A 27,042-nucleotide genomic window follows, 5' to 3' on the forward strand; every position below is an offset into this window, starting at 1 on the left:
TATATTCCTCTTTGTTTATTAATGGTGACTTTAATTAAGGTGTGTTATGATAAACTTTAGATCTGCCAGTATTTAAGAAGTGCTTGCTATTTATATTTTCATTGTGAAACATTTTTATTTATTTACAGGAAGATATGAGTACAGGTGTATCTAGGAAGATAAAACTGTACTAAACATCCCACATCCCAAGCCTCCCCTTCTTACAAATGCCTAGACATGGTTTTCACACCGGCCAAACGATTAGCAGATTATTTTATGAACCATCATCTTATGGGGCACTTTTTCCCGGAAAATCCCCAAATCCCCATATGGAATTTTATCGTCAGAATTATTATACAATAGTATGCTACTACAACGGACACGGTTGAGACAAAGATCTCTTGTAGAATTTGCGCCAGTATAGGAAAAGTAAAAAGAAATATTATTAGTCTTTAAAGAATTTTGTGATTTGTTTCAGGTGAATCAATATTTAACAGTCCGCAAACAGTCAATACGAACTTTGAGTGAACAAAACTAACACTACGCTGCTAGAGCACGATAAATCGATAAAAATGGAATTTTCTGCTCATGTTTACATCATCTTATGGGAATCCTTTCTAAAGCATATCTTCCCCAGGCAGTGAATGTGATAGCTTCCTAATTTACCTGCTCTTTGGATGAAGTCCCACACCTAGAATCTTCTATCTGTAGTACTATGTTTGTACCACAGATACCATAGTGAATAGAATAATTTCTCTTTTCTAGCCGATGTGCCTTTTTGTGATACATTATGTTTAAATAGTTCAAATATTTGGATCCTCTTAACCGCTGTTGTCTCTCTTATTAACGTAATAGGCCGTGTAGCAAATGATAAATATGACATACGCACTCGGGAAAATAATTCTTGATACTCTATCAATCCAGTGATCCCTTCGTATTAGCCGATTTGAACGACACGACACCTTTGTCGCCTCTGCCTGAACCTTGATACTGCCTTTCTTGTTTCTGATGCGACAGACGCCTTCGTCCATTACTTTGACAACGATGTCTACATCAGCAGCGTATTCATCCTGAACAACACATAGGAATAAAGTAAGTACTCACTCACGTATCAGTAACACATATCAAACATATTCCCCAAGGATAGTGTCCTTCGTTTGCATTGCCTTATATGGTCATTGATGCCCATATTTAGAAGAGCTAAAGTTTTCCCGCTCCCTGATCTCCAGAAAATATGGTGAAAAATGCTGATTCCTGTCAATTTGAGACTCGTGGCAAGAATTTGTCCAAAAAAACCTGACAGCTTGGTTAAATTTTCATCTCACTAATCTTGAAAAGCCCTTAGACCCAGGCCTCCCAGAGATTGACCGAGCGGGTTTGAAGGTCACCCAAATATTAATATGGCCCCTCCCCCATCCTCCTCCAATGGCCTTCCCCTTAATAGTTGCACCCCGCCCCCTCCTTTGAGGAATAGGGGACTTGCGCTAAGAGATCACGTGACCTTTTTGGGTGGCAAATTCAAAACAAAAAAAATCAAAAACAAAAGAAACAAAAAGTCTCCGTCTGAAAAACATTAACCGCTGACCAGGCGCACGAATTGTGCCGCTGACCGTTGGTACTCACCTCCATCGCTAGATCCGCCTGCTCCTTGTGCCTTAGCATCTTACAGCGCGTGTAGCCAAGGTTAGCGTCAGTATTCAACACCATGATGTACTCAAGGAGCGCGGCAAAAATGAACCCGAATGAGGTCAACAGGAAGTAGTCGACGGCCTTCATGTAGCTGACCTTGGGCATATTGCTGTTGACGGAGCCTTGCAGCAGGATGGATGTGAGAATGGTGGTGATGCTGAGACCCACCCGAGCAGGCACAGCGTCAGGGTTGATGAAGAAACAGCACCAGGACAACACCACGAGGACCACTGATGGCACGTAGATGGACGACACGAAACTCTCCGTGCGACGCCTGAACGAGAATATCGCCATCAAGCTAGCGAACGACCCTAGAATGAACAATTGCCGGTTACATCAAAGTGTCGTTTTAATCACGTTTATTTTTATAGTTGTGTCGAAAACTTTGTTGTTGTTTTTACTCGATCGACGCTACTGCTACTGCCATTCTGGCTATTCCTATGATGCAGTCGTTATTAGTACATCTTCGATTTTGTTGTCATTATTCTTTTGTAAAATAAGTCATTCTCTGTCAGTTTTATTGTCGTTCCTGTTTGTTGATGTTGCTGTCATTGTTTTCAATAATGCCTGTTGTTATTGTCATTTTTTGTTGTTCTCGATGGTTCCGCTATTTACTTATTGTCGTTGATGTTTTGTTGTTGCGAATACCTTTGCTATTTTCTTGTTTTTTTGAAGTGGTGTGTACTTTGATGAGATCGAACTGAGCCATCTCCGACGACACGATTTCGATTCCCTGAGAGTTCCACTTGTAGTCTAGATCATTCTTAGTGTACGCGTCTGTACAACAACAAAAACATACCAGACATAAGATTACTATATTTCCCATATTACAAAGCCATTTCCTCCACAATTTTTCACTTCCCCAAATTAGATCCTAATTAGAGCCAAATACCAATATTTGGTTCAATTCTTTTTTTATCGCCCTTGAATTGTGACTATATACGCTTTTGAAGGCCCCAGACCGTAACGCTTTAGATTATCACAGGCTCCCCGCGCGCTCGGGGGAGGGGGGTTCTCTTTTAACTCACCGACCCACCCTTTGATCTGACACTATATATGCGCTCTACTGTTCAGAACTACAAAGGCGGTAAATCTGTGTTATCGGTAGCGTTTCATACTCACAGCTCTCTATAAATCTGTATTATCGTCAGCCTTTCATACTCACAGCTCTCTATATATCCTTTCATACTCACAGCTCTCTATAAATCCTTTCATACTCACAGCTCTCTATAAATCTGTGTTATCGGCAGCCTTTCATACTCACAGCTCTCTATAAATCCTTTCATACTCACAGCTCTCTATAAATCTGTGTTATTGGCAGCCTTTCATACTCACAGCTCTCTATAAATCCTTTCATACTCACATTTCTCTATAAATCTGTGTTATCGGCAGCCTTTCATACTCACAGCTCTCTATAAATCCTTTCATACTCACAGCTCTCTATAAATCTGTGTTATCGGCAGCCTTTCACACTCACAGCTCTCTATAAATCCTTTCATACTCACAGCTCTCTATAAATCTGTGTTATCGGTAGCCTTTCATACCCACAGCTCTCTATAAATCCTTTCATACTCACAGCTCTCTATAAATCCTTTCATACTCACAGCTCTCTATAAATCCTTTCATACTCACAGCTCTCTATAAATCTGTGTTATCGGCAGCCTTTCATACTCACAGCTCTCTATAAATCCTTTCATACTCACAGCTCTCTATAAATCTGTGTTATCGGTAGCCTTTCATACCCACAGCTCTCTATAAATCCTTTCATACTCACAGCTCTCTATAAATCCTTTCATACTCACAGCTCTCTATGATCAGAGGACAGTGCTGGGTGTCCATCGGGTAAAGACGAAGGTCCATATCGCACTGTGCGGTAAGCGTTATCCTGAAAATGAATACTATATCAGAGCCGTAGCAGGTTACGTAAGATGGGGGGGGGGACAATACAAAAACATTAAGAAAATATCGGGGGGGCGGAACACAGCAACGCCCCTTCTGGTCATTCCATTATATCTTTTGAATATATTGGGGGGGGGGGGCATGCCCCCGGTGCCCCACCGGTCCTGCTAAACTTAATAAAATTAAAAAAAATGATTAAATACATAAATGATGAACTGAATTAACTAATAAACTAGGTTAACTTAATTACAAGAGTCACAAGTGTTTACAAAAAAGATTTCCTCCTCCTCCTCCTTTTATTTGATTTTAGGCATTGATCTTGACGCTCCCCCCCCCCCCCCCCTCCTCTCCCCAAACACACACACACCTTGCTTGACTGCATTTACCTAGTACTGAAGTAGATCTTGCCGTCCGGCCAAATCATGACACGCATGTTCTCACGAGTCACGTGATGGTACTTGGAGCGTTTAACATTCCAGAAGTAAGTATCGGGAGTCCAGAACATCTTGGTCGGGTCAGCGGCCATGGTGAACGGCTCTGTGAAGTTGCTCTTGAATCGTGGATCGTACCACCATTGCCTCAAGAAGATGTCAAATGAGTATTCCTGAAAAGGTCAAACTTTATCATCAGTATTATCTGATAGATTATAGTGGGCGTTGGCAGGATCTGCTGAAGAAAGAGAGGGTTTCACAAGCATATAAATTAGATGTGTAAAAGAATAAACATTTGAAATAGCTAGAAAAGTAAATCACATTTGTAGACTGAAAAAGGTACTTGTGTCCGACTGCACCAACCCCTAGTAGACTTACATACCATGTTTGCCTCTTGGATCTCGCCGAATGAGATGACCTTGAACTCTATCAGGACCATCACTGGTAGACCGCCGTAATTTGGACGGACCTTCCGATCATACGATGCTAAGGCGTCATTAATGAACACGGAGAGGTTATGGGCGTTGGCGATAGGGTTACCCTCATCCTTTCTCTGGTCCTCTGGCCTGAAAGGTAGAAAAGAACTATCGTTACTATCAATATAATTCATGTTTTCTTAGAAATTGGATGAAGCAAAAATAGATATTAATCCACATAAAGAAAAATTCGCCAGCATCTGTGAATGAGGATCATTTAAAATGGGTAATGATATTTTTTATTATTATATGACTTAATTTATTAAAATACACAATTTTGGGGGTAATATGTAATAGGTTTAACACAAACATTCTCGCTAATAAAATTAAAAATTAAAATTTAACTCTCAATTTCCTATTCGCCATTAACATCCCATTTTATTCTTGGCATTTTTGGCTGATTTTAGAATAGAGGGCATTCGCACGAGCGTTTTACTGTTATAGCGACAGATTGATGTCCCAAGAGACTCTAGGCGCCCAAAAGAACTCAATATTTTTCAGTCTACGTCACAGCGAGCTGTGTGTGGCGTAACCTTATAAGACTTCGACTAGGAACCTGGTTATTGCCTCCCTATTAATGCGCGGGTGCCTCGGTACCTGTGTGTTACACAGTTCGCTAGATAGCGGTGTTGGGGCCGAAATCTCCAGCCTAGCCGTAAAGCTTTAGCTGCCATACGGTGATTCGGCGCCACGTCTGGATGTATGGTGTCCTTTTTTACATTTTCGTTTTCAATCTAGAAGGTTCGAATCATGGCCGAGACCGTTATATATTTTAAAGCCTTTTTGGCCACTCCAATCTCTTTTGCCAGTTTGATAAAGGATATCTACAACAAACGAGTGCCGGAAGTGTCGACAAGATGTCAAAATTTCCATATATGGTGTCTAAGAGTCCATATATGGTGTCTAAGTGTCCATATATGGTGTCTAGGTGTCCATATATGGTGTCTAGGTGCCAATATATGGGATCTAGATGTCCATATATGGTGTCTAGGTGTCAATATATGGTGTCTAGATGTCCATATATGGTGTCTAGATGTCCATATATGGTGTCTAGGGGTCAATATATGGTGTCTAGATGTCCACATATGGTGTCTAGATGTCCATATATGGTGTCTACGTGTCCACATATGGTGTCTAGATGTCCATATATGGTGTCTAGGTGTCCATATATGGTGTCTAGGTGTCGATATATGGTGTCTAGGTGTCCATATATGGTGTCTAGGTGTCCATATATGGTGTCTAGATGTCCATATATGGTGTCCAGGTGTCCATATATGGTGTCTAGGTGTCCATATATGGTGTCTAGGTGTCCACATATGGTGTCTAGGTGTCCATATATGGTGTCTAGGTGTCAATATATGGTGTCTAGGTGTCAATATATGGTGTCTAGGTGTCAATATATGGTGTCTAGGTGTCCACATATGGTGTCTAGGTGTCCATATATGGTGTCAAGACATGCTTACATGGTGTCTAGGTGTCCATATATGGTGTCTAGGTGTCCATATATGGTGTCAAGGTGCCAATATATTGTGTCTAGGTGTCCATATATGGTTTCTAGATGTCCATATATGGTGTCTAGGTGTCCATATATGGTGTCCAGGTGTCCATATATGGTGTCCAGGTGTCCATATATGGTGTCCAGGTGTCCATATATGGTGTCAAGACATGCTTACATGTTGTCTAGGTGTCCATATATGGTGTGTAGCTGTCCAGATATGGTGTCTGAGTAGGTATGTATTTCTTACCAACTTGAGCAGTTCGCTGATATGCAGCCCATAAGAAAGACGCAGATCGCGACGTAGACTGCTGCGATGTACATCACCAATGTCGTTAGCCTGAAAAAAATGCGGATGTTGAGTATTGAAGTGAAACATTTTCAAGGAGGCTTTTACAAAGCGGAGGTGAGGGTCAAACGAATGTGCTAAGACAGATAAAAAAAATTCAAGATATAGGGCCTGGAATTCTGAGCACTAGTAGGCCCCATTAACGCTGAGGTGATAATAATTCTACAACCACAAATTGGTAAGGTTTTTTTTCGCTGTGCACAATCATACAATAAAAAGGAATAATCTTCTAACTGTTCTACCAGAGAACGAGGAGCAGGTAATAATTACAGAGATCGACAGAGAAAAGTGATCGGATTTTAGGCCTGCCTCTTAAAGCCGCATTGTCATCAGTTTACTTCCAGAGGTCCTGTAAACCTCAACCGTTGAAAGACAAAAGAATCTATTAGAATCCGAGATATTTAACAGGCCATCCGCTCTAAATTATCGATCACATTCCCGAAGAAACTTCCAATAGACACACTGCTTTCAATATTTTGAAATAGTTTTCGCGTTTTCCGTTTAAAATCATCGGATATTGCTACGTAATCGACCGGAAGTAAACTGGTGACAATGCGGCTTTAAGTTTTCGAATCATGGCTTCCTGGGATTTTGCGAGTACATTTTCGTGCATTCGTCATTTCATTTTCTCGCCTTGTTTCGCGCTTTTATTTTCTATAGGAAGCTATAGGTTGCACTCAAAATAGCTATACTACTGAAACATGTAACCACCATGTACGCTTTTATATACGCACTTTTATTTCTGAAGGAGTATTTTATTATTATTTGTTCTTATCAAATGCAAACACAGTGCTAATGGTGCAAACATTTTCACATTAATAGAATATTTTTATGAAAGATAAATCAATAAAGAAATTTTTCTGTAATAATATTTCTAGGGAGCCCAAAAAAATAATATGCCAAGAAAAATTACGATTTTTCCAGCTTTATAAAACCTTTTTTCCCCAGCTTTATAAAAACTATTACGCAGTGATATCAATAAAGAATTTTAGTTTTGCATATTTATAACTGATATATTAGTTCATCTAATGAAAACAATACCCGACTTGATAAAATCACGATACGTCAATTTACTGATCAATAATTCGGTAAAAGCCAATACTCATGGTTAACAATAAATACAATTAAGGTTTACCTAAGCGAACCGGTAATTTCCATGGGACATATAAAGTTATAAAAAAATAATACGCCATTCTCAAATAGAATAACGGTATGTACTTAAAATAAAGACCGTGTTTACCTTGAAGCCATGTTTATAAACACACACAAGTAACTCGCCCTTGATTTAAATCGGTCCTTTAAGTGAATATGCGCCTGGATGTCGGCAAATAACAGTCGATGTATTATCCTTGCCCTAACCACTGAGTACAGGTATTGGTTAGCGTTACAATTCAAAATATCTCATGGAGAATTGCCACAAATTTCGTTACTCTGTGGCTATTATCACACGTTTCAGTTGGATGAAGGATTTCGCGCATATTCTAGCAACGGCTTAAATTTCACGAATCAAGGTGTTTGGAAAGCATAATGTTTCCCTGTCTTTATCTTATTAGCGCTTACCGAATCTTTTTGTCGCTTATGCACTGTTTTTTCTTGTACATTTTTCACACATTTATTACCACAAAAACCAACAATTCTTTGCTACCCAGAAAAATACCTAAATGAATACTTACTAAGAACCGCCTGTTTTACAAGAATGTTTTAATTTTCTACTAAGAATTAATAACGGAGTATAATGCAATAAGTTTTGGTTTTATTGTACCCATCACAACATTAATCATTTAACATTGTAATTGTACTATTTTCAGATTTCTGTCAAATGTAACTAGGTAACAAAAAGAAATAGGTTAGCTATAATCTGAGCTCAATATTTTTTTAAAAAGATGTTTACGGAAAAAAAATGTTATAAGCACTCCGGACTAGCATCTTTTTCTCGAGGAATCATGAGTGACAACTTCTTTTTCCTTCCAGCTGAGCTGTTATGCTTCAAATATTCGTGTATCATGTTCCCAGCCTGCAAAGGATCATGGTTACTAGAATACTTCAGACTTATACTGCAAACCGGCAACCAAACCCTCCTTACATAATCAGCCGTAAGAGGAGAAAGAAACAATTGAATATTTTCTAAATAAACTTTCACGTGAAGTTCCGGTATAAAAGGGATGGGACAGCCCCTTTCGTACACTTTAACATAACCGATAGGATACAGATTTCCTATCGCTATAGCGACACAGAAAGAAGTGAGACCAGGCTGTTAGGAGGGCCTTTGTCAGCTACTGTTATCGCTTTCTTTCGAATTTGGAAGACAAGTTATTTGAAGAAATTTCTAAATATCAATCTAAAAACAAAATTGTTAAAGTTATTTGCCATTTTCAATCGGAAATATTGCAATAGCTTTGCCAAATCAGCCAATGAAAATGGGTGCTTCCTCGCACTCTATATTTTGCTAGGATTACAAGATGGCGGCTGACCGAGACGGTTTTCTGGGTTGAAAGAATCATGGACTTTCACCTAGTGGCGCACGGGATACCATGCGCGAACTAGATGCGCAAAATATATGAAGGCCAGAGTTTCTTCCGGTAGGTACGTTATATATGATACGTAGGTACGAACGGACAAAAGAACGTCCAAAGAAGAATAGAATAACATTTCAGGACAGTATATAACGTACCTACCCTCCTCCCTCTATTTACCGCAAACCCACATGATGTGAAAAATAATGCTACATAAAATTCGCTTCCATAAACAAGTTAAAATTGAACACACACTATTGTCTGACGGTCAGCTATTTGTCCACGAGCACATTGCCTGATCAATATAACAGTTACATTTATATATTAACTTAATAATGATAAACGTGATAATCGTAAATAACGTATTCACTAAAGGTTCACACAGAGTATAAATGCCCCTCACAATATCAAAACGGTCACGCAGCAGCCAACATTGCTATATAACAACCAATCGTTTGTTTTTCACGGCCACATACCATATCATAAAAGTCACATAAATAAGTGCTTTAGCGAAGATTTTAAGCCTCATTATTGAATTAAATTACTTAACCAAATTTGCCAGAATTGCGTTCAAGCGCTTGGTTGGCCCAGTGTTTGTTGCCGTTGCCGTGAATGTGAATTTAAGGGGAAAAGACTGGCACACAGTGTGAACGCAAAAATACCTTCTAAAGAAATGAATTCAATCATCACAGCTCAGGGTCTCTTTTTGCGACAAGCGATATTTACCTTCACATATATGCTTCCAATTCGCTGCGCTTAGCCGTCTAAACGCTGATAAATTGTTAGGCTATTCCTGATAACCTGTTAGGCTATCCCAGAGCTGTCTTGTGGTTAACTTTCCCACTAGGACTCGATAACGCGAGAGATTATGTCCAAATTAGGGCTAAAACCTCAGGAAGCCCACAGGTACTATGATTCAACGAGGCTGTACCGTTAAAAACGTGATCTAGAAGGCAAAACTGTTCAACGGTAGCGAGCAAACGTCTACGTTAAATGTCTACAATGACCGCACGAGATTTTCCTCTTTTTGTCTTTTTTCTATGAAGTGGCCCACGCTTTTCCACAGCCGCCCGATAGCACCTCTTTATTGTTTCCTAATTACCTACACGGAATATTATGTAAACGAACTTTAAGCCTTTAGCAGGAATTCGTGATGACATTCGAACGTCACTGTAAAGGTTACAAGTATTTCCTTATACTCGCCTCAAATTTGAAGATCCTCACAAGGAAAACTCAAATGGTAGCTCACATTTTTAAATATTTTGAATAAAATCGCTGTTTTTCTTTTCTTACCGAGACTATCAAAATAACGAGCGCAACACGTTCAACACGTATTTTCAGATTAACTACAGGAATATACAGGACGTTTGTACTTTTTCCAGAAAAAAAGCGGTTACAAATGGAAATATATCCTCATTAAACAAAAATATAAATAAAAGCAATCCTGGTGATACAGTACGATCGAACGGTTTTGAGTGTTCGAATAGACTTGGGACGCAAAATAGGACCGTCAAAATATCGAAAAAACACAAACATACTAAATGTCTGCAAATACGGAGGGTTGAGTATGAGAAATAAAATTCGCAATATCTGTTACAAGGGGCATTATTGTAGATTGTAATAAATACTATGTTTACTTACCTAAACTTATTCAGAAATAACAGCTAAAAACAACGATAGGTTATAGTTCTTTTCTCCCCAATTTCTGGATGAGAAGATTTCATTTCAATTCCGATTTTCTGGTCTTAAAAAGGAGAATTACTGTAGAAGCTTTTGAGTGATTCCCTGATTCATTGTGTTCATTAGTCTGAATTCTGCACATCGTTAATAAGTAATGTAGTGAAAGGGGTTAATGTTCTTTACTGCTCTGTCTGCTGCTCCGCAAGCCTTAGCGCCCTGAGCCATAGGTGGTGGGGAATTCCACCAGTCTTGCATCTAACACACAAGGCAAAACAAACAATCCCATCAGATACAGACTATAGCTGTATCCACATAGAGTCAATAGAGTTCAATAAGCAAGCAATTTAGAAAAGGGATTCCAAATGCTATAACACAATTAAACAATGTCTTCCCATGTTTTGAAAATAATAAATATTCCGAGTTTTTTTTTTACTTGATTATCTGCGACCTATCTGACTCTCTATCTATCATTGTAATGAGGCTGTTGATCAAAGAAATGGCGTGTTTGCCCTTCATTATTAATACAACGGATGTACAGCAAGCGTGGAAATTCATTTGCGAACTAGCGGGTTCGAAACAATAGCTCGCCTATGGCTACCCGTTCGCACTCTGGGGGCTGGCCACAGGCGCTTTTAGGCGGAGTTTCCGACCATTCTTTACCACAGCAGGCGATTTAAACAACTCTGCTGAAAAACATGCCGGTCTTTTTGAAAGCATAAGACTACTTTTGTTGCAAAAGCTTAGAGCAGCGCCAATAACTTGACCTTTGATGTTTTTTTTTGTACATGAGTATCTGTACTTTACAGTTTTTGTGGTATTATAATATACTGATGTAGTATATGCCCCAGAACAGGTGAAATAGCAAATAAAGTAAACGAACGCTTAAGCGTTATGTTCTCTTTTTATTGGTTCCTTCGGTGTTAATTAACGCGGGTAAAGAATAATTTTTTTAACAGATTATCGTGTCTATTCAGTCCAATTCCAGTCAAATTTTCGTTTGCGCGCCCTGTTGTGTTTTGCGAAGCTCTGGTGTATTGCTGGTGTATATTAATACAAAGCCAATTTATGTTTAAAAATTAAACACATTTTTCTATTAGAATGGACGGCACACGAAAAAAATATCTTTAACTAGAGGACGTTCAAAACACGATTTGCGAAAGAGTTTATAAAGCGCCTTTGCATCGTGGGTGTGGAGACTGGTCTATTAAATTTTGGCACAGGCCGTAAATAAAGATTTAAGGAAAATACTATAAATGTACAAAATCAATATTCGCTTGAAAGCTATGTTTTTCGGAGAGATGATAAATTTCATTAAAATATCATAATTTTACTTATCTAGAAAGTTCTCTATAAAGGGGATTACGATAAAGTAAAATAAAAACAAAACAAAAAACGTTTAACTTAATGGATGTTTAACAATTTAAAAATATCTTGACTCATGAAAGGAAATTTCTGTGTATTTGCGTGGAGGTTATTTCTACTTCAACCAAGAGGGGAATGGGTGATGATATTATAAATGTCTTTCAACCGAATGTCAAATGCAATACGCGGCAACTAATAGAAACTACCCCTCCCCATACAATCCCACTGCCTATAAATCTGACATAGACTCGAACGCGTGCGTTCAAATCATGCTGTCAATGATATGAAGGTGGCGGTGCTGGTAGCCGGCCTTATGGACAACCGATACCCGAAAACGAACGGAGTCCAAGCTTATCATCAAACAAAACAACCTGGCGCCGAGCGGCCTAAATTTAGATGTAGGACTGTCCATGATTTGAACGCACGCTGAGACAATCTCCCATGCGCCCTTGCGAGCGCACTGGAACTTTCATTTGTTTAGTTTTTGCTCGTCACAATTTATAAGTTAAACGAGACTTACCTGTAAGTTGAAGTTTGACTTGAATTCTATACCATAAACATTAGTAACCGGAGGACTGACATGAAGAACAAACTTAAAGCCTACTGGGAGCAACGTGACGTCACTAATCATTTGTTCAAAACACTCATTGTGGAAATGCACAAAAATAGAAGTAACCGGGGACAAACATAAGCCACACTGGGAGGGTGTGGTGGGTGTCAGTCCTCCGGTTACTAATGTTTATGGTATAGAATTCAAGTCAAACTTCAACTTACAGGTAAGTCTCGTTTAACTTATAAATTCTATCCCATAAACCGTAACCTTCGTACTGACATGAAGACTTCAAAGCTTGTGTAATGACACAATGAGTTGCATAACGTGTACAGTAACAATATTTATTACTTTCAATGACACCAATAGTGAAAATGTATAGCAGTATAGTATTTCTACAGAAATATGAAAATGATCTTGTAATAAATAAACTAAGTAGTTACATGCTTGTAATGGAAACGTTTAAATGTATTAGCATTACTCCAATCTGCTTTCTTTAGAATGTCATCTAAAGGAACATTAGCATGAAAGGCTGCTGGTGATGCAGCATGCCTTGTTGAATGTGGCTTAAATAAATCAATATCGATACCAGACAACTGTAATACTGTCTTAATCCATCGAGCCAAAGTTTGGGAACCAATTGCATGATGAGGCTTTATAAAGGAGATAAGCAGTACATCATCTTGTCTCAAACTCTTTGTACATTCAATATAATCCTCCAAGCAAATATATGGACATACATCTGGATCCACAGTGTATCTAGGAATAATAACAGGAGGAGCTGGATAATTAGGTCTACTCTGTTTCACATTATTGCTAAGAATAGACATATACTCATCTTGAGATTTTTTTCATAAATCTTGTTTCGACTTGTTAATATTAAGTTGTAATAATGTTTGTTTTCTTTGAATACTAACTAGAGCTAATAGCATAGCTTAAATGAGATATCCTTAAGAGTTAAAGATGTATTAGGACTATATGTCTTCAGAAATTGAAGTACGGTTTGCACATCCCAGATACCATAATATTTTTTGGAAGGAGGTTTTCTCTCTAAAGCGCCTTTGAGAAAACGACAAACAACAGGATGCTGGCCTACAGGAATGTTATCCACTGAAATAATAGATGACAAAACTGATCTAGTGGTATTTATAGAAGAATACGATAAAATGAAGCTGTGTGTGTAAGAATTCCAACACCTGACTTAAATTGGGGGAATATGGATTAACCTTCCTTTGGCGACAGAATACATCCCACTTCTTGAGATGAACCGCATATTGCTTCTGTGTAGCAAATTGCCATGAGTCGAGGAGTACACTGGTAACATGCTCCGAAAAGCCTTGCTTTCGGTAATGTTGCCAGACAATGGACATGCCATCAGCTTTAACTTGCCCTTCATGCTGTGTACTAACTTCTTCTGTGGATAAATTAAAAGCTCCATTTCTTAAGTCCACAACAGAAGCTTGGGTTGATGAGTTAGCAAGACCTTTGTGTACCAAATCCGAGTAGGCCACACTGGGACAACCAGAACACCCTTTGCCTGTTCAGATTGTATTTTGTCCAGAACACCCTTTGCCTGTTCAGATTGTATTTTGTCCAGAACACCCTTTGCCTGTTCAGATTGTATTTTGTCCAGACATTTGGGAATCAGGCTAAATGGAGGGAAAGCATAAAAGTACTCATTTTCCCACGAAAAACTGAACGCATCAGTGACAACAGCCAGTGGGTCAGGTTTCCATGAAGCATACCTAGGTAATTGTGTGTTGATATTAGATGCAAAAAGATCAATAGACAAAGGAGAGAATACAGCACACAGTTTTTGAAAAATGTGTGGGTTGAGCTTCCACTCGTGATCAGAGTGGTGGTTCCTAGATAATTTATCTGCAATGACATTAGTGGACCGAGGTATGTGAATAGCAGATAACCACACCCTTCTGGGAATGCATCACTGCCAAATCTTTTTGGCCACTGTGTCACAGGTTACCGACCTGCTACCCCCATGTGATTAACATAGGACACTGCTGTTACATTATCCAGCTCAAAACGAAGATGGACATTAATCATTGCACTGCAAAAAATAGTTAAGCAAATGTACACCACATAAAGTTCTCTTACATTAATATGTAGAGAAGCTTGCTTTCGAGTCCAAAGACCCTGAGACTGCAATGAAGTATCTGTTGTACAATTGACGCTCCAGCCACTGTCACACGCGTCAGTCTGAAAAGTACAAGTGATTGCAGGATGTCTAATGATACGGTGAGCATCCATAACATTGTCGTACCACCATCGCAAGTCTTCCTTTGCACAGAGAGAGTCAGAGAGAGTCAAAATCCCTTCATAACCACCATGATTATTTGCTAAAGCCTGGATTTTGATACGTTCCAAGTCACGATAGTGTAACTTGCCAAACTCTATACCAGGTGGAGATGATACAATCTTGCCAATTACTTGTGCAATAAAGCGTATAGTAAAAGACTCTCCAGCAAGAGCCTGTGAACAGAGTGATTTCAATTTCTTTTTCTTCTGTTGAGAAAGAGTCACGCTCATGGTGATAGAATTAATAATGAAGCCCAAGAAGGTGATTTCCTGAGTAGGCATAAGGACACACTTGTCTGGGTGTACATGAAAACCAAGCTACAGAAGAAGCTCAATTGTTTCCTTGAGGTTATTCAAACATTCAGCTATATCATCCCCTTGTAAGTAAAAATCATCTATATACCCACTAATGACATGGTCCTTCTGTCTTATAGTGGCTAAGACTGGCTTAATCACCTTAGTAAAAATCCTAGGTGATTAACTGGTTAATCCCATTGGCAAAGCCCTGAACTCATAAAGTTGCCCATTCCATGAAATTTCAAGAATTTCCTATGTTCTGGGGCAACAGGGATTGTATAATATGCATGCTTAAGGTCAAGTGAAGCTATGTATGCTCCAGGTATGATCAAATTGAGGACTGTGTTCAAAGTGTCCATCTTAAAGTGTCTGAAAAGAACAGCCTTGTTACAATGTTTGTAATTGAAAATTAATCTATACGAGCCATCTGGTTTAGGGACAACAAAAATAGGAGAAATACATTCCCCAAACTCATGCACTGATTCTACTACACCAAGTGTAAATAAATTATTAACTTCAGAGTCAATGATTGATTCCTGCTGAAAATTGACTGCCATTGATTGATATGCATTTCAAGATGGTGGTGGATTGAAAAAGCGCCCTGGTGGGTATCGGGCAAACTCGCCACCATAGCCAACTCGCCACCAACCAACTCGCCACCACCAATGTTCATCTCGCCACAAATAAAGAATCATCTGTACCACGTGACCAGGTAGAAAGAGCCACAGCAATCCCCATAAACTGGCACATTTGTTAAAGAGTCGTAAAGGCGTCCGTTGTCGATTTATATAATAGCAAATGATCCGATTAAGGTAATTAACTCCTGAGGATGCAGAAATTGGCTTGCTTTAAATTCCCTACCAAATGCCTACATTTATTAATTTACTATAAGCTAGTTGTTTATTTGTTTGTTCAATCACTTTCACCATATATCATATAAATAAACCTAATATATGTATCGAACTATAAATTTGACTAAAGTAGTATATAAAATATAAAAAAAATATCAATAAATTTAACACCGAGAAGTATGTATGTTGGGGTCGCACAACAGAGGGAAGCTCCAACCAAGTGGGCCCTAAAAATAATGTTTAAAAAGAAAGATCGATAGTTGAATTGATAATTGAATTGCGCAAGCGCAAGAAACTCAAGCAAAATTGCGTTCTCTTGCGCTTATGTTCTAGTGAGAATCGGAAAACTACGTGCGTTCCGCTTGCGCTAACGTCCAAGTGAAAACCAACCTTAAGAATACAAAAAATTGTAAGCTACATAAAATTATCATTCTATATAAAAACATTTATACATGATATGTAACTGCCACCTACGCCATCTTACATCCATGCCAGAACGAGCAAAAATGTCCTGCATCTCAAAGATTTCAAACAAAAACGTTATGCAGCATTTCCTGTTAGGGACCAATTAGTCTAATTTGGCATTTATGGCAAAGGCCTTTATGTCGGGCGGTAGTCTAGTTCTAATACAAAGCATTGCCTTGATTATGGGGGGCGCATGCCCCTATGCCACACCCCTTAACATGCTTGCTGTTTGTTCATAAAGAGCTCCCACAGAATGGGTTGTTACTGGGGGAAAGAAATGCTCCCAGACCCCCAACCCAAACTGGGTATTTAATTTTTAAAAAACATGCTAGAATTGGAAAGTTTAAGCTTGCAATACCACCTCCCCTCCCCTCTCCGCTTGCGAGGAAGTGACTGAAATATACCCAGGATAAAATAAGAAGATTTTCTACTGAAAAAATTTGTATAGTTATGCACTTGTATAGTTATGCCAGTAGCGTACGAAACCTATAGGACTGCCACTGTCGTTCAGTGCCACGCGACGACTGAAGTCCTATTTAGATCGAGGATGACAGAGGAAGTCTGACGCACTGACGCCAATTTCAAACCCAAAAGCGGGAGCTATGAAATCTTCACGGGGATGCGGGATGAGGGGGCACATCCTCATTCAGCTTCTGAATGCTTTGACTGCAACTTGTTAAAATCCTGCGTACGCCCCTGTTTGCAACGGAGGCGAGTAAAATCAGCAATTGCTTCTACCCATTTCGATTAGTAATTTTCAGTTTCTACCCCGCACCCCCACCCTCTCTTGCTTTACCTTTTTATCCCTTCTCTCCTATCCATTTTCCACCTGTTCCGCATTCTCGTTTTCCATTTTAATCCCCCTTTTTTGTTTTCGTAAGGGGAATTTGTTGACAGTCACTCGTCACCTGTGATCATTGGTCTAGAATGACTGATTAAATGTTTTCCTTTATTATATTTTTATCATCCAATTAACCGAGGGAAGATTACTTAATTTTCAGATATTTTTCTAACTTTAAAGTCAAATATTTTTATAGGATATACGTCAATAAACAATATGGTGTACTCATTCATCTTTTGAGATTTGAACATCTTTGATCGAAGACCTATATTCTGGCAAAATAACACCGGTCTTCATTTATAACAAATTAAAAACCTAACAAACCATGTGAAAAAAGCAGGAAAACCGGGCATTTAACTTTGATGGCCATTTAATTTTCGTCCTCATGCCATGAGAAACTGGAGATCATAAGATCATATTCGTTTAAGAAAACACAGGTCTATCATATTGTATTCGAAGCTTATGCTTATGCTCTCTTGATTCGAAGTTATATTGATCCCACGAGCGACGCGTATTTCTTTGAACTAATTCCAAATAATTTTCCTCAATTTGTCAAGTAATCAGTTAGTAGGAGATTTTGCTTGTGCTATTAAGCTCAGCTCAAACTGAAATGTATCTGATGCGAAATACATCTTCCTCGGCGTAAGACTAACGTTGCGTCGAACGAAAATCATTTTCTAAATATTTTTCCTCGTTTCGCTGGAAATCTAAATCACCTGGAAGCAGCTGGTGGAGATAATGAAGTCACTACTAAAAGGAAACTAAACGGCACCAAAACATTATGGATTATTAATAATGACAGAACTAAATGACGAAGCTGATGGAAGTTCAAAGCTGTAAACTTGGCCTTTAAACACTGGGAAAATTGTCCTTGACGTGATGGCGAGGATTAAGTGTCCCTGTGAGAGATGAGGTCTGTTTTCGTTGAGTTATTGTGCTTGATAACGGGAGAATAAGGAATTAGGCTGCACCGATACGCGTGATTACGACATGCAGGGATTCTTTTCTATAAAATATCAAAGAATAGGGGTAATTTATTGGCGAATCTTCGAGTCCCATCGCATTTGACACAAGTTGGGTGAGTTGAGATCACCGGGCGGATTACCGCAAGTGGGATATTTGGTAAGTTTTTTTTCTATAGTGTTTTTTTTTAATTCAGGAAAATATAACATCGTTTGATATATACCACCAGTCCATACATTCATGCCTTTGTTCCAAATGTAGCGCTTTGTATTAGTGTCTATATGTAAAAATTTTTCACATCTGTATGATAATAAAAAAAAGGCAATTTAATTCTCGTGCGTTGGAAAGTCGCTCGTCAGTATACGTAATAAGTAAGACTTAGTTATGTTCATATTCAATGTAAAGACCAACAGTTTTACACTTGAAGAAGGCCCTTTGTGAACCTGATTGTGATCTCAACAAGGCCATTAACATATCGATGCACATGAAGTACTTTTAAGTGTATGCCTGAATAAGGCAAAGATATTTTTAAAAAATGTCCCCTTTTTTATTTTACCACAATTTTTTTACCTGTCCTCATAAACTCATTCTATCATATAAAACGCTACCAACGTCAGAGGTCAATCGACAAAGGTTGACTAAATTAGTGTTATAATAATCCCAGCGCCAGCAGCGGCCAGCATGGCACGGGGAGGGGTGGGGGGGAGTCCGATAAAAACAGACGGGGGTGATATCGTCAGCAAAATCAATTCTAGACCTAGGGATAGCACTTTGGTTTTGGTCAACAGAAATTCTTACTCCTAAGAGATGGCTAATTGGGTGTAGTGGAAGAAATTTTTAACCCTTAGGCATAGACTCGGAAAAACCGTTAAATACCCCCTAAGGACTACCGGTGGACTGGTCCCTCGCAACCTTGACTTGTATGCATCACCATCATTACCAGCTGTTTTTGTCAGCAGATGGCAGGTACTCTAATGTACGGTGCTGTAGGTCGAGTACAACATCTATACGCGTTTACCCTCTCACTGTGTCGACTACAAGTTGACAGCCTGATTTAGTTTAGTTTTTGCTTGAGTAAATTTTGGTCAAATTTCTCAAACGATAAACTGCTTGGCGTCCTGACCTACTGCACATTGTCCCTATTTTTCTGGCATCTGTCCTCGTTAACCCTTCAGTTATTTCAGATGCCAGTACCCCTTAAATATATAAATTGTATCTTAAAAAGAAAGTATGTAAGCTTAGGTGTAGGTAAAAAAAAGGTTGTTGTTGGCCGCCAAGGTGGGGAAGTTTGTTATTGAGGGTTCTTTAAAATACTTTATTTTTATTTATGACTGTACACCCCCTCTCAGCGAATCCTGGTACGTGTCTGCCTACTTGATGGTAATCACCATAGATTATCTCAGAAAGATAATTAGAGAAATCTTTTTGATCTTTTGTTCCTTTCGCGTTTGATTAAAGTACTTAACCTTTTTCAGACAAGACCTTTGAGGGTTATCTGTGACTTGGGGAGGCCTTAATCGTGTCATTACTTCTGAACTTCCGTCATCATCGATCCGCCATTTGAATCTGCATATTAAATTTCAGGGTTTATGGTTTTTCTTGATAATAAAACCATAAATTCTGATAACAAAATGACTTCAGGATGCAAGTAATACTTCTCAAAAATGTGTAATGCATAAGTATATGTGTTTAAAATGTCGCCCATTTTAATCGACGGGCTGTACAATTTCTTTGCCTGAAATCATCAGATTGAAGAGTTTGTGGTATTTTGTATAGAAAACCCCAAAACAAGTTGTGTGAAAGCACTTTGGAAAATTTGGTGCGAAATATTTAAATGAACAATTCGCCATACTATACGTACACATATTACATTTTGTTGGAAATAAAAATCTTCGATAACTCAAGTGATAAAACGTAATAAATAATCAAACTACACAAGATCCACTGACACTGCATCATTTATTCATCATTGCATTCCTTCATCTAAAATTATGGATCTAGTGTCATAACTGTGCTAGTCAACGCTGACATAGTTATAAAAACAAAGATTAAACAAATGCAGAGATCGTTAAAGATGTGACAGTTAAATATTCCGCTATATCGAGGAAATATTCCAGTTTAATTTAATAGAAGGATTCTAAACATCGTTAACGTATACTCCCACTATTCTACGATACATTCTGGTTCTTTAGGGACATGTTTTCTCAAAGATGTTTTCTTTTCTTTTTTGGGGGGATTTTGATCTTGGGTTTTGGAAATATAAAAGGTTGATGTCTCTCGTGCCCTCGTTCAATCCTAATATCCTTAATCAGGATCTATTTATAGAAAATAAGAAAAAAGGAGCGATTTCGGTTACTCTTTCATTTGGTATATGCTCCTCCCGTTAAATTAACAAGATAATATGAGGACTGCTTGGGAATGCTTAATTGTAGATGATTATGTATTTCAAAAGAACCATTCTTTTCATGGCTTTTATGTTTTCAAATTTTGTTTTTTCAACCTAATGGATCACCTTTCATAAATTGTTTAATTAATCGTTGTTTATCCTAAATATGCTTTTTTTTATGTCGAGTCTTCTCTGTGAATCAAGCCAAAAGGGTGCCTCTCGATCCACAACATTCAAAGATTTTTGTACACTTTTGTGAAACTGCGCAAGCCAAGCCAGCCGTCTACGATTATCAAACATCTTAATTCGTCCCCTCCTAGGAAATGCATATTTTATATATGTTTGTATTTGCGGTCTCAAGTTTCGAGCAAACATGATTAGCGGATTTGCTCTCCATGCGGCGTTATTCCTACGATGAACTTTTTTCGCTAATCAATTAAAATAGTACGACCCGCCAAATTTAACAGCACTTAAGTTTCCAAATTATCTTATCACTCAATTTTAGGTTAATAAATTCCTGCGACACACACGGAAAACATCACTTTAATCAGCTAATTTCAAAAAAAGATTAAAAACCTACACTATTAAGAATTAATTACGATATTACTTTACTAGGTGAAACGGCGCGTTATTTGTTTTCACTTAAACAGGGAAGTTTCGGAGATCTATTTTCTAAAGAAATATGGATATCGATTGATCCGCTTCACAACAGGCCACTTATTTCTTAAGAATTTGAAAGAATGAAAAACACAACAAGGAGGTTGTGTTTGTATCCCATAGCGTTGACCTGTTTGTGGTTATTCTGTTGGCAGCTCGAATACTAAACTGCTTTGCACTCGAGTTTTAACCGCATCACAACCAAGCAAACACAAGCAACAGATACACCCTGCCTTCTGCGACACTCTTGATCACTACATGAAATATGGTAAACTGGTACGAAATATTTATTTTTTTTATGGTTGCCTTGTTCGATCGTAATTTTATTGTACTTTTAATTATCACTAAACCAAGCCACCTTAAAGGCCCTATAGCTCACAGTTACCATAATTAAATTCCAAACGGAGGAGAATAGGTCCCGCTGGCAGTGACAACCACACAGCATAGCTGGTGGAGTCTTTTATTCGAATATTACTGGTCCTCGTGTTTTATCGAGCACATTCGGAACACTCGACATTAAACGATTATAGACTGCAGCGAATAAGTGGTGACTCGGCAGAGAGGTATCTCTACACCCTTATCGAAATCGCTCTTGAATAGAGGTGACATTCAAGGTAAGATATAGTACTCCATTCGAGAGCTCTTTGAATTCGCACGGAGCATTTCGTAAAAGTCAAAGATTGGTGACGCGTAGGTTTGAGTGTGGGGGTACCGATAATATATCGCATGGCTCAGCACAAAGGATGTTCACTGATGTATCTTGATAAAAAGTACTTCACATCTTAAGGTCTCAAAGAAACTTTAAAAGCAATGAATAAGGTCTCAATGAAAGTTTGGTTGTAGAAAAAATGGAAGTTTAAGTTGTTACAGTCTAAAAGTATTTTGCGGCGGTAGCTGTATTTCAACTAACATATTGAATCTCGTGTATCACCATAACGGTAAAATTAAAAGCAATGTACCATTTCTTCTCCGTTTAAGGGATTATTTCAGATTTTCTTTTCCTAAAGAAACGCACTAGGATACTTAATGATTATTTAAGTTATTATATTTCGGTAACGAGTTGTAGTTTTCGTTAATAAGCACCATAATCCAATTACCCATGACAAAATTCGTCGCAAATTCCAAATACGGTATAGCAACTGCCATCACACGCCTGTTACCGTCAAGGTTCCTAATTCGCGCGAACTCGATTACAGGAGAAAAAAAGATTCCCAACCCGGCAGATCAAAACTTTGTTTACACTACACTTTAAGGCTCTGCATAATTCATCATTTCACAACGCACTATTTGGGTCTTCTATTCACGAATACGCAAGGCTACCAATTTGGCGCAAATTCCGGCAATAATAGCCTGGAAGTTTTTCCTGAAATTTAATCCCTTTGGTTTATTCAATGGTCCGTCGATTTTTAAAAGTTGTGTTCTCGTGTTATTGAACTGTTACCAAGAGTGGTTAATGCTAACAATCGTTTTATTGTTGTTTGCGCTGGGCTGATGAAAGTGATAACAATGGATGAAGAGGATGCTGCTGTGCGCACGAGCTGAAGACAATATCTTTGATTAAGAATGTGGGCCTACATTCGGCCTTCGTCCCGAAGAATGTGTGGGCGGAGAGAACCTGCGTTTGCATTTGAACACGATAAGAAATATTTTATTTCAAAAATTAAGATTTTAAGTGGTTCATTATTAGCTATCTAAAATTGTCGATGTACAGCATATTTTAGGTAATAATTCAATTAGATTCCCCGGTATTTTGATTCGCAGTGCTGTATTTGAATAACTGAATATAGAAAAAGCGACTTCATCCGGTGATTGGCTAAGCGGTATTTAATAAAATTGCCTTCACAACCTTACATAGATCTCCACTCTTTTATGTACGCCTATGCTTGCCTTGCCAACCCCATGAACAGACATAGACGATACACAGTTTTCGTGAATCAGAAATATGATAGTGTGATTATGACAAACAACAGCGATAATCGCTGACCTTCTAGTTCTAGTTATAGCTCCTAGTCTTAGTTCACTTGTATTATTTGTGTGTTACTACCCAAAACTTTTGTCATAATCAAATAAACAATATTTACGAGTTCTGAACCATTCGTGACAGAGGATTCTGGTCGTTTTTTAAGATGAAAATTATATTCTTTGTTTGATATTCGTGACGAATTTTGTTGGGAAATACAAGGCAAGCCGGGGTACCTAAAACGGTCACGTCCGCTTGTGAAGTCGCTGTACACCTGTTAGTCCACCTTCGTCGGTCTATCGGCGGTATTAATAACAATTTAAGACACCTTAACCCGCAAAAACAAACTACGAACACCGAGAGCGTGAAAACTTTGATAGCTCACTTGGTCAACTTGTCAAGAACGGTAGCTCGCACCTTTTGTACTCTTTGAAGATTGCGAGTCTGAAGACTAGACATACTTCAGCTTGACGTCGCCATAATCCGTGCTCACTTTTCTATATATCTTTTATTTAAGCTTCCCAATGCGGTCATGGTTTTTAAATCTTTTATTGTGAGAAAAGTATGTAAGTATGCCGCCTACCCAGGGTGGGCTATGTTCATTCCGCATTATGTTTGTCCGTGAGACTCTAGATGGTAGGCCAAGAGACTTCGTCACCCATCCTTTGATTACATAAGAGAAGCACAACCGTTTCAGGTGATTCTATGTAAGTTGCTCGCGATCGCTTGATGGTTCTAACTTTTTCGTTTTATCGGTTGTTCGGTATAGTTCCCTTAAACTTCAAAATGTATCATCATCACAACAACAAATTTTAGTTTCCGTTGAAATTTGAAGATGGCTGTATGTAGATTTCTATGAATTGTTAGAATTGCTTTTCTTTCTTCTTTTTCAAATCATTTTGGTGGTTTAGAATGTTTGCAGACCTACGTCCTATCAGGACTTTTAATACTGGAAAATGTTTACAAAAAGGCCTCATGCAAAATGGTTGGAAATGCTTGTTTAAGATGCTTTGTTGCCTAAAGATATCTTTTGATTTCTTCATATTTTCCCTTACCATAGGGGCAGACATAGAAACGCCAACTTCATAACATACAAACATCCCGATGGCTTGTTCCAGGGTATCTTTTAAAAAGGCCTATAGGGGAGGCGTTGATATTTGGAAATCGATGTTTAATACTTAAATACTACTGTAATGAATCGTAGTATCCGGAATCTAAATAAGAACTTCTGAATAAGAACAACTTTGATAAGCCCCGTTGTCTAAGGTTAAAATAAAAGTTACCACAGAAATCACAAACAAAGCATTTCGTCCAAACGTGAATTCGGCGACAATCTAGAAAGCTCGAGATGCATTTGTCTGCCAAAACTTATCCGGATACTCAGGCCCAGCATGGTGCGTTCTGGTTTTTCTTGCCACCAATCCAAGAATCATCCTTTATTGTCGCATGGTGGTTGTTTTTAAAGTTATTGTGCCAAGCGGTGGTAAAACTGCATAAACATTTTACTAAGTTACCTGCTGTCGCGACTGTCGCTTCGTTGTTATATGGGTTAAAGCAAGCTTATCCGGCTATGTTTCAGTGCTAAATATCCTTCTTATTTCGTAAATGTGTAGGACCGTATATGGCTAAAGAGCATCTGTTAGTACAGAGGTAAAGCGCTAATTTGTTTCTTTATGCAGCCGAGGATGCGTCACACAACAATGTTTAATTTTCACAATTTTAACACTTACAGCCTATTTTTATTTTTTGAACATGTTAAATCTTTATCAATTTCACTAAATTGGAAATGTTGTACAAACGCACTTGAAGTTAGAAAAGGTCACAGAGTTGTTTCTCTTATTAGAAAATAATGCCGCTCTACATAGGGTTTTTAATTTAGTCTTAGCGTTTGGCAAATCACTTTCGTCTATTGTCACCATGTTGAAACCAGCTTTGTATGGAAACAGGCCGTTTTGATGTTTGCATTCTGCTGATCGGCGCTTTGCTTGTATAGGCTAATCGAGTGACTTCAAAGTACAAGGATGAGGGCGTTCTGGTCCGGATGTGTTTGCGTTTTGACGGCAGCGGCTACCGCGGCTCAAAGTCTTTCAAATTCCGATGAATCAAGCCGAACAGAAAGGTAAAAAGTATGACTCGATATTAGATAAGACGAATAGTATGCATAATGTAGAATGTAGAGTAGTATACAGTACTATTACAGTCATGTTTGTAGAGACAACCCTCCTTCTTGTAGTTCTTTGTTTAGACAAAATATCATTTCTATCACCAAAATTATTTATTTGTTATAAGATTTACAAAAGTTTGACAAATTGTTGCATTCCATAGTCACAAAAAAATATTAAAAGTGATACATAGATATTTCTTAAAATATTTTGAGTTTCTGCATGGTTATAAGGACTGTATCAAGACGCTACTATGTACGTATGAACTCAAAGACTGCTTAAGTTATTCCATAAGTTACTCTTTAATATTGAAAATATTAAATTAAAAAGTAGTAAAAGAAGTTAATTTACCCCAGACCCAATCTCGAATGATTTGTGCGGAGATTTTTAAACAAAACAATATGTGTATGCTTTGCATTCGCACAAGACATTACGGAGATAATACCGCTGACCATACGTACTACTTGCGCAGGTCATTTGACGAATACTACCCTGAGATGGAGGAAGCGCGTAATCTCTCGGACTTCATCAACAACGCTCTAAAAATACACGACAAGAAAGTCAGGCCGAACGCTGGAGGTAAATAGTATACGAGGACGCAGGCTTTTTCGATGTGCGCAGAAGTTAGCAATGTAACCAATGTCTCGTGGTCGCTATCTTGTGTCATGTGGCCGCGCGCGGTCTGGGGCGGCCAGACAGAGTAATATGGCGACTGCAGTGCGCAATTTTCTGCGTGAGAGACGCTAATTACCTGGTCTACGATTTAAATTATATTTTATGTTGTTGTTAAAACAGCTATATGGACATCGGTATAGATTATAAAAGAAAATTTGACGTCCTTTAGCGGACTGCTGATTATATTCAAATTCAAAACAAGTAATACAGGAAATATATTTTTCTATTCTTTCTATTTATAATCGGGCTTCCCTTGTGTGAACTTAAACAATAATTGCAGAAATCGAAGAATAAATGCTAGAAAATAAAAATAAAATGTTAGATAAAGAAACGTCGCGTTAGAAACCCGTATATGTTTGCAATATAAACAGAACATAACAAAACAAAATAGCCTAGTCTATTACTAATATTATATTTGCTATAACCATCGCGAAAAATTGTATGCAGATACAATGGAAAATAAGATATTTAGACCTATCCAAGGATCAACAGTTCTATTACCGATTAATTTTGCCGATTAATTTTGCTACATTGTACTCCAGATGAAAAAAAAAATACAGTAGGGTTATATTGGATAAGCCTTACCCTCACCTCACAAGCCAAAATACGAAGCAGTCCTTTAGTAGGTGGCTCAAATCCGTATGATAATCAAAATCATACCGGAGAGAAGTACGTTATGAGAGGTTGTCGTTAGGCAAGCCAGTGCGAAACGTTTTAAACCCAAATGAAGTATTTTTTAAGCATTGTTATTTAAATTTAAATTTCGCGAAAAGCCGATGGCAAGTGATAAATCTGTAGATGTATCCATTATTGCAAACAGGTGTCAGGAATCTCGAATTGATTGAAGAGGAGAGAAGAGCACTGATTCGCTGGATTTCACTAAAGACATAATATTACATGCATTTAAGCACCATTATTGTGGAGAGTACACATAGCGTTAGATTCTTGAAGATTAAAACAAAATGAGACGAAAAAGCTTGAAAATGGATATTAAAATAATAAAAAGTCCTCGACTCTCTATTCCAACAAAAAAAAATCATATGACCTAT

The 27,042-nt window shown here is 38.2% G+C and overlaps 2 protein-coding genes across 11 annotated transcripts in view; one reads left to right on the plus strand and one right to left on the minus strand.

Annotated features, from left to right (window-relative positions):
- LOC5515009 (gamma-aminobutyric acid receptor alpha-like) lies at positions 1-26,749 on the minus strand. Of its 6 annotated transcripts, none has more exons than XM_001635106.3 (8): positions 26,585-26,749; positions 6,220-6,309; positions 4,381-4,564; positions 3,954-4,171; positions 3,471-3,553; positions 2,317-2,445; positions 1,603-1,979; positions 1-1,049 (listed from the first exon to the last, which is right to left on the minus strand). In XM_001635106.3, exons 2-8 carry the CDS (start codon positions 6,291-6,293, stop codon positions 801-803), a joined length of 1,314 nt encoding a protein of 437 aa, XP_001635156.2. In that variant the 5' UTR covers positions 6,294-6,309; positions 26,585-26,749; the 3' UTR covers positions 1-800. The 6 variants fall into 6 exon arrangements, with proteins under 6 accessions (XP_001635156.2, XP_048585064.1, XP_048585062.1 ...); XM_048729107.1 differs by having other exon boundaries at positions 26,579-26,749; XM_048729105.1 differs by lacking the exon at positions 26,585-26,749 and adding an exon at positions 10,473-10,824.
- The window catches only part of LOC5515006 (gamma-aminobutyric acid receptor subunit beta-2), a 15,265-nt gene continuing 6,009 nt past the window's right edge, over positions 17,787-27,042 (plus strand). Inside the window, exons 1-3 of one of the 5 annotated variants that reach the window (XM_032384653.2) lie at positions 17,787-18,312; positions 25,150-25,275; positions 25,791-25,897. In XM_032384653.2, the coding sequence (XP_032240544.1) occupies positions 25,178-25,275; positions 25,791-25,897 (205 nt within the window). In that variant the 5' untranslated portion in view covers positions 17,787-18,312; positions 25,150-25,177. Of the gene's footprint in view, positions 18,313-21,351; positions 21,473-21,617; positions 21,811-23,730; positions 23,864-23,981; positions 24,807-25,149; positions 25,276-25,790; positions 25,898-27,042 lie in introns of those variants that run through there. The other 4 variants (XM_032384651.2, XM_001635162.3, XM_032384650.2 and 1 more) reach the window with 4 other exon arrangements.

Source organism: Nematostella vectensis, chromosome 6 (genome assembly GCF_932526225.1).
Source record: "Nematostella vectensis chromosome 6, jaNemVect1.1, whole genome shotgun sequence".
NCBI classification, from domain to species: Eukaryota; Metazoa; Cnidaria; class Anthozoa; order Actiniaria; family Edwardsiidae; genus Nematostella; species Nematostella vectensis.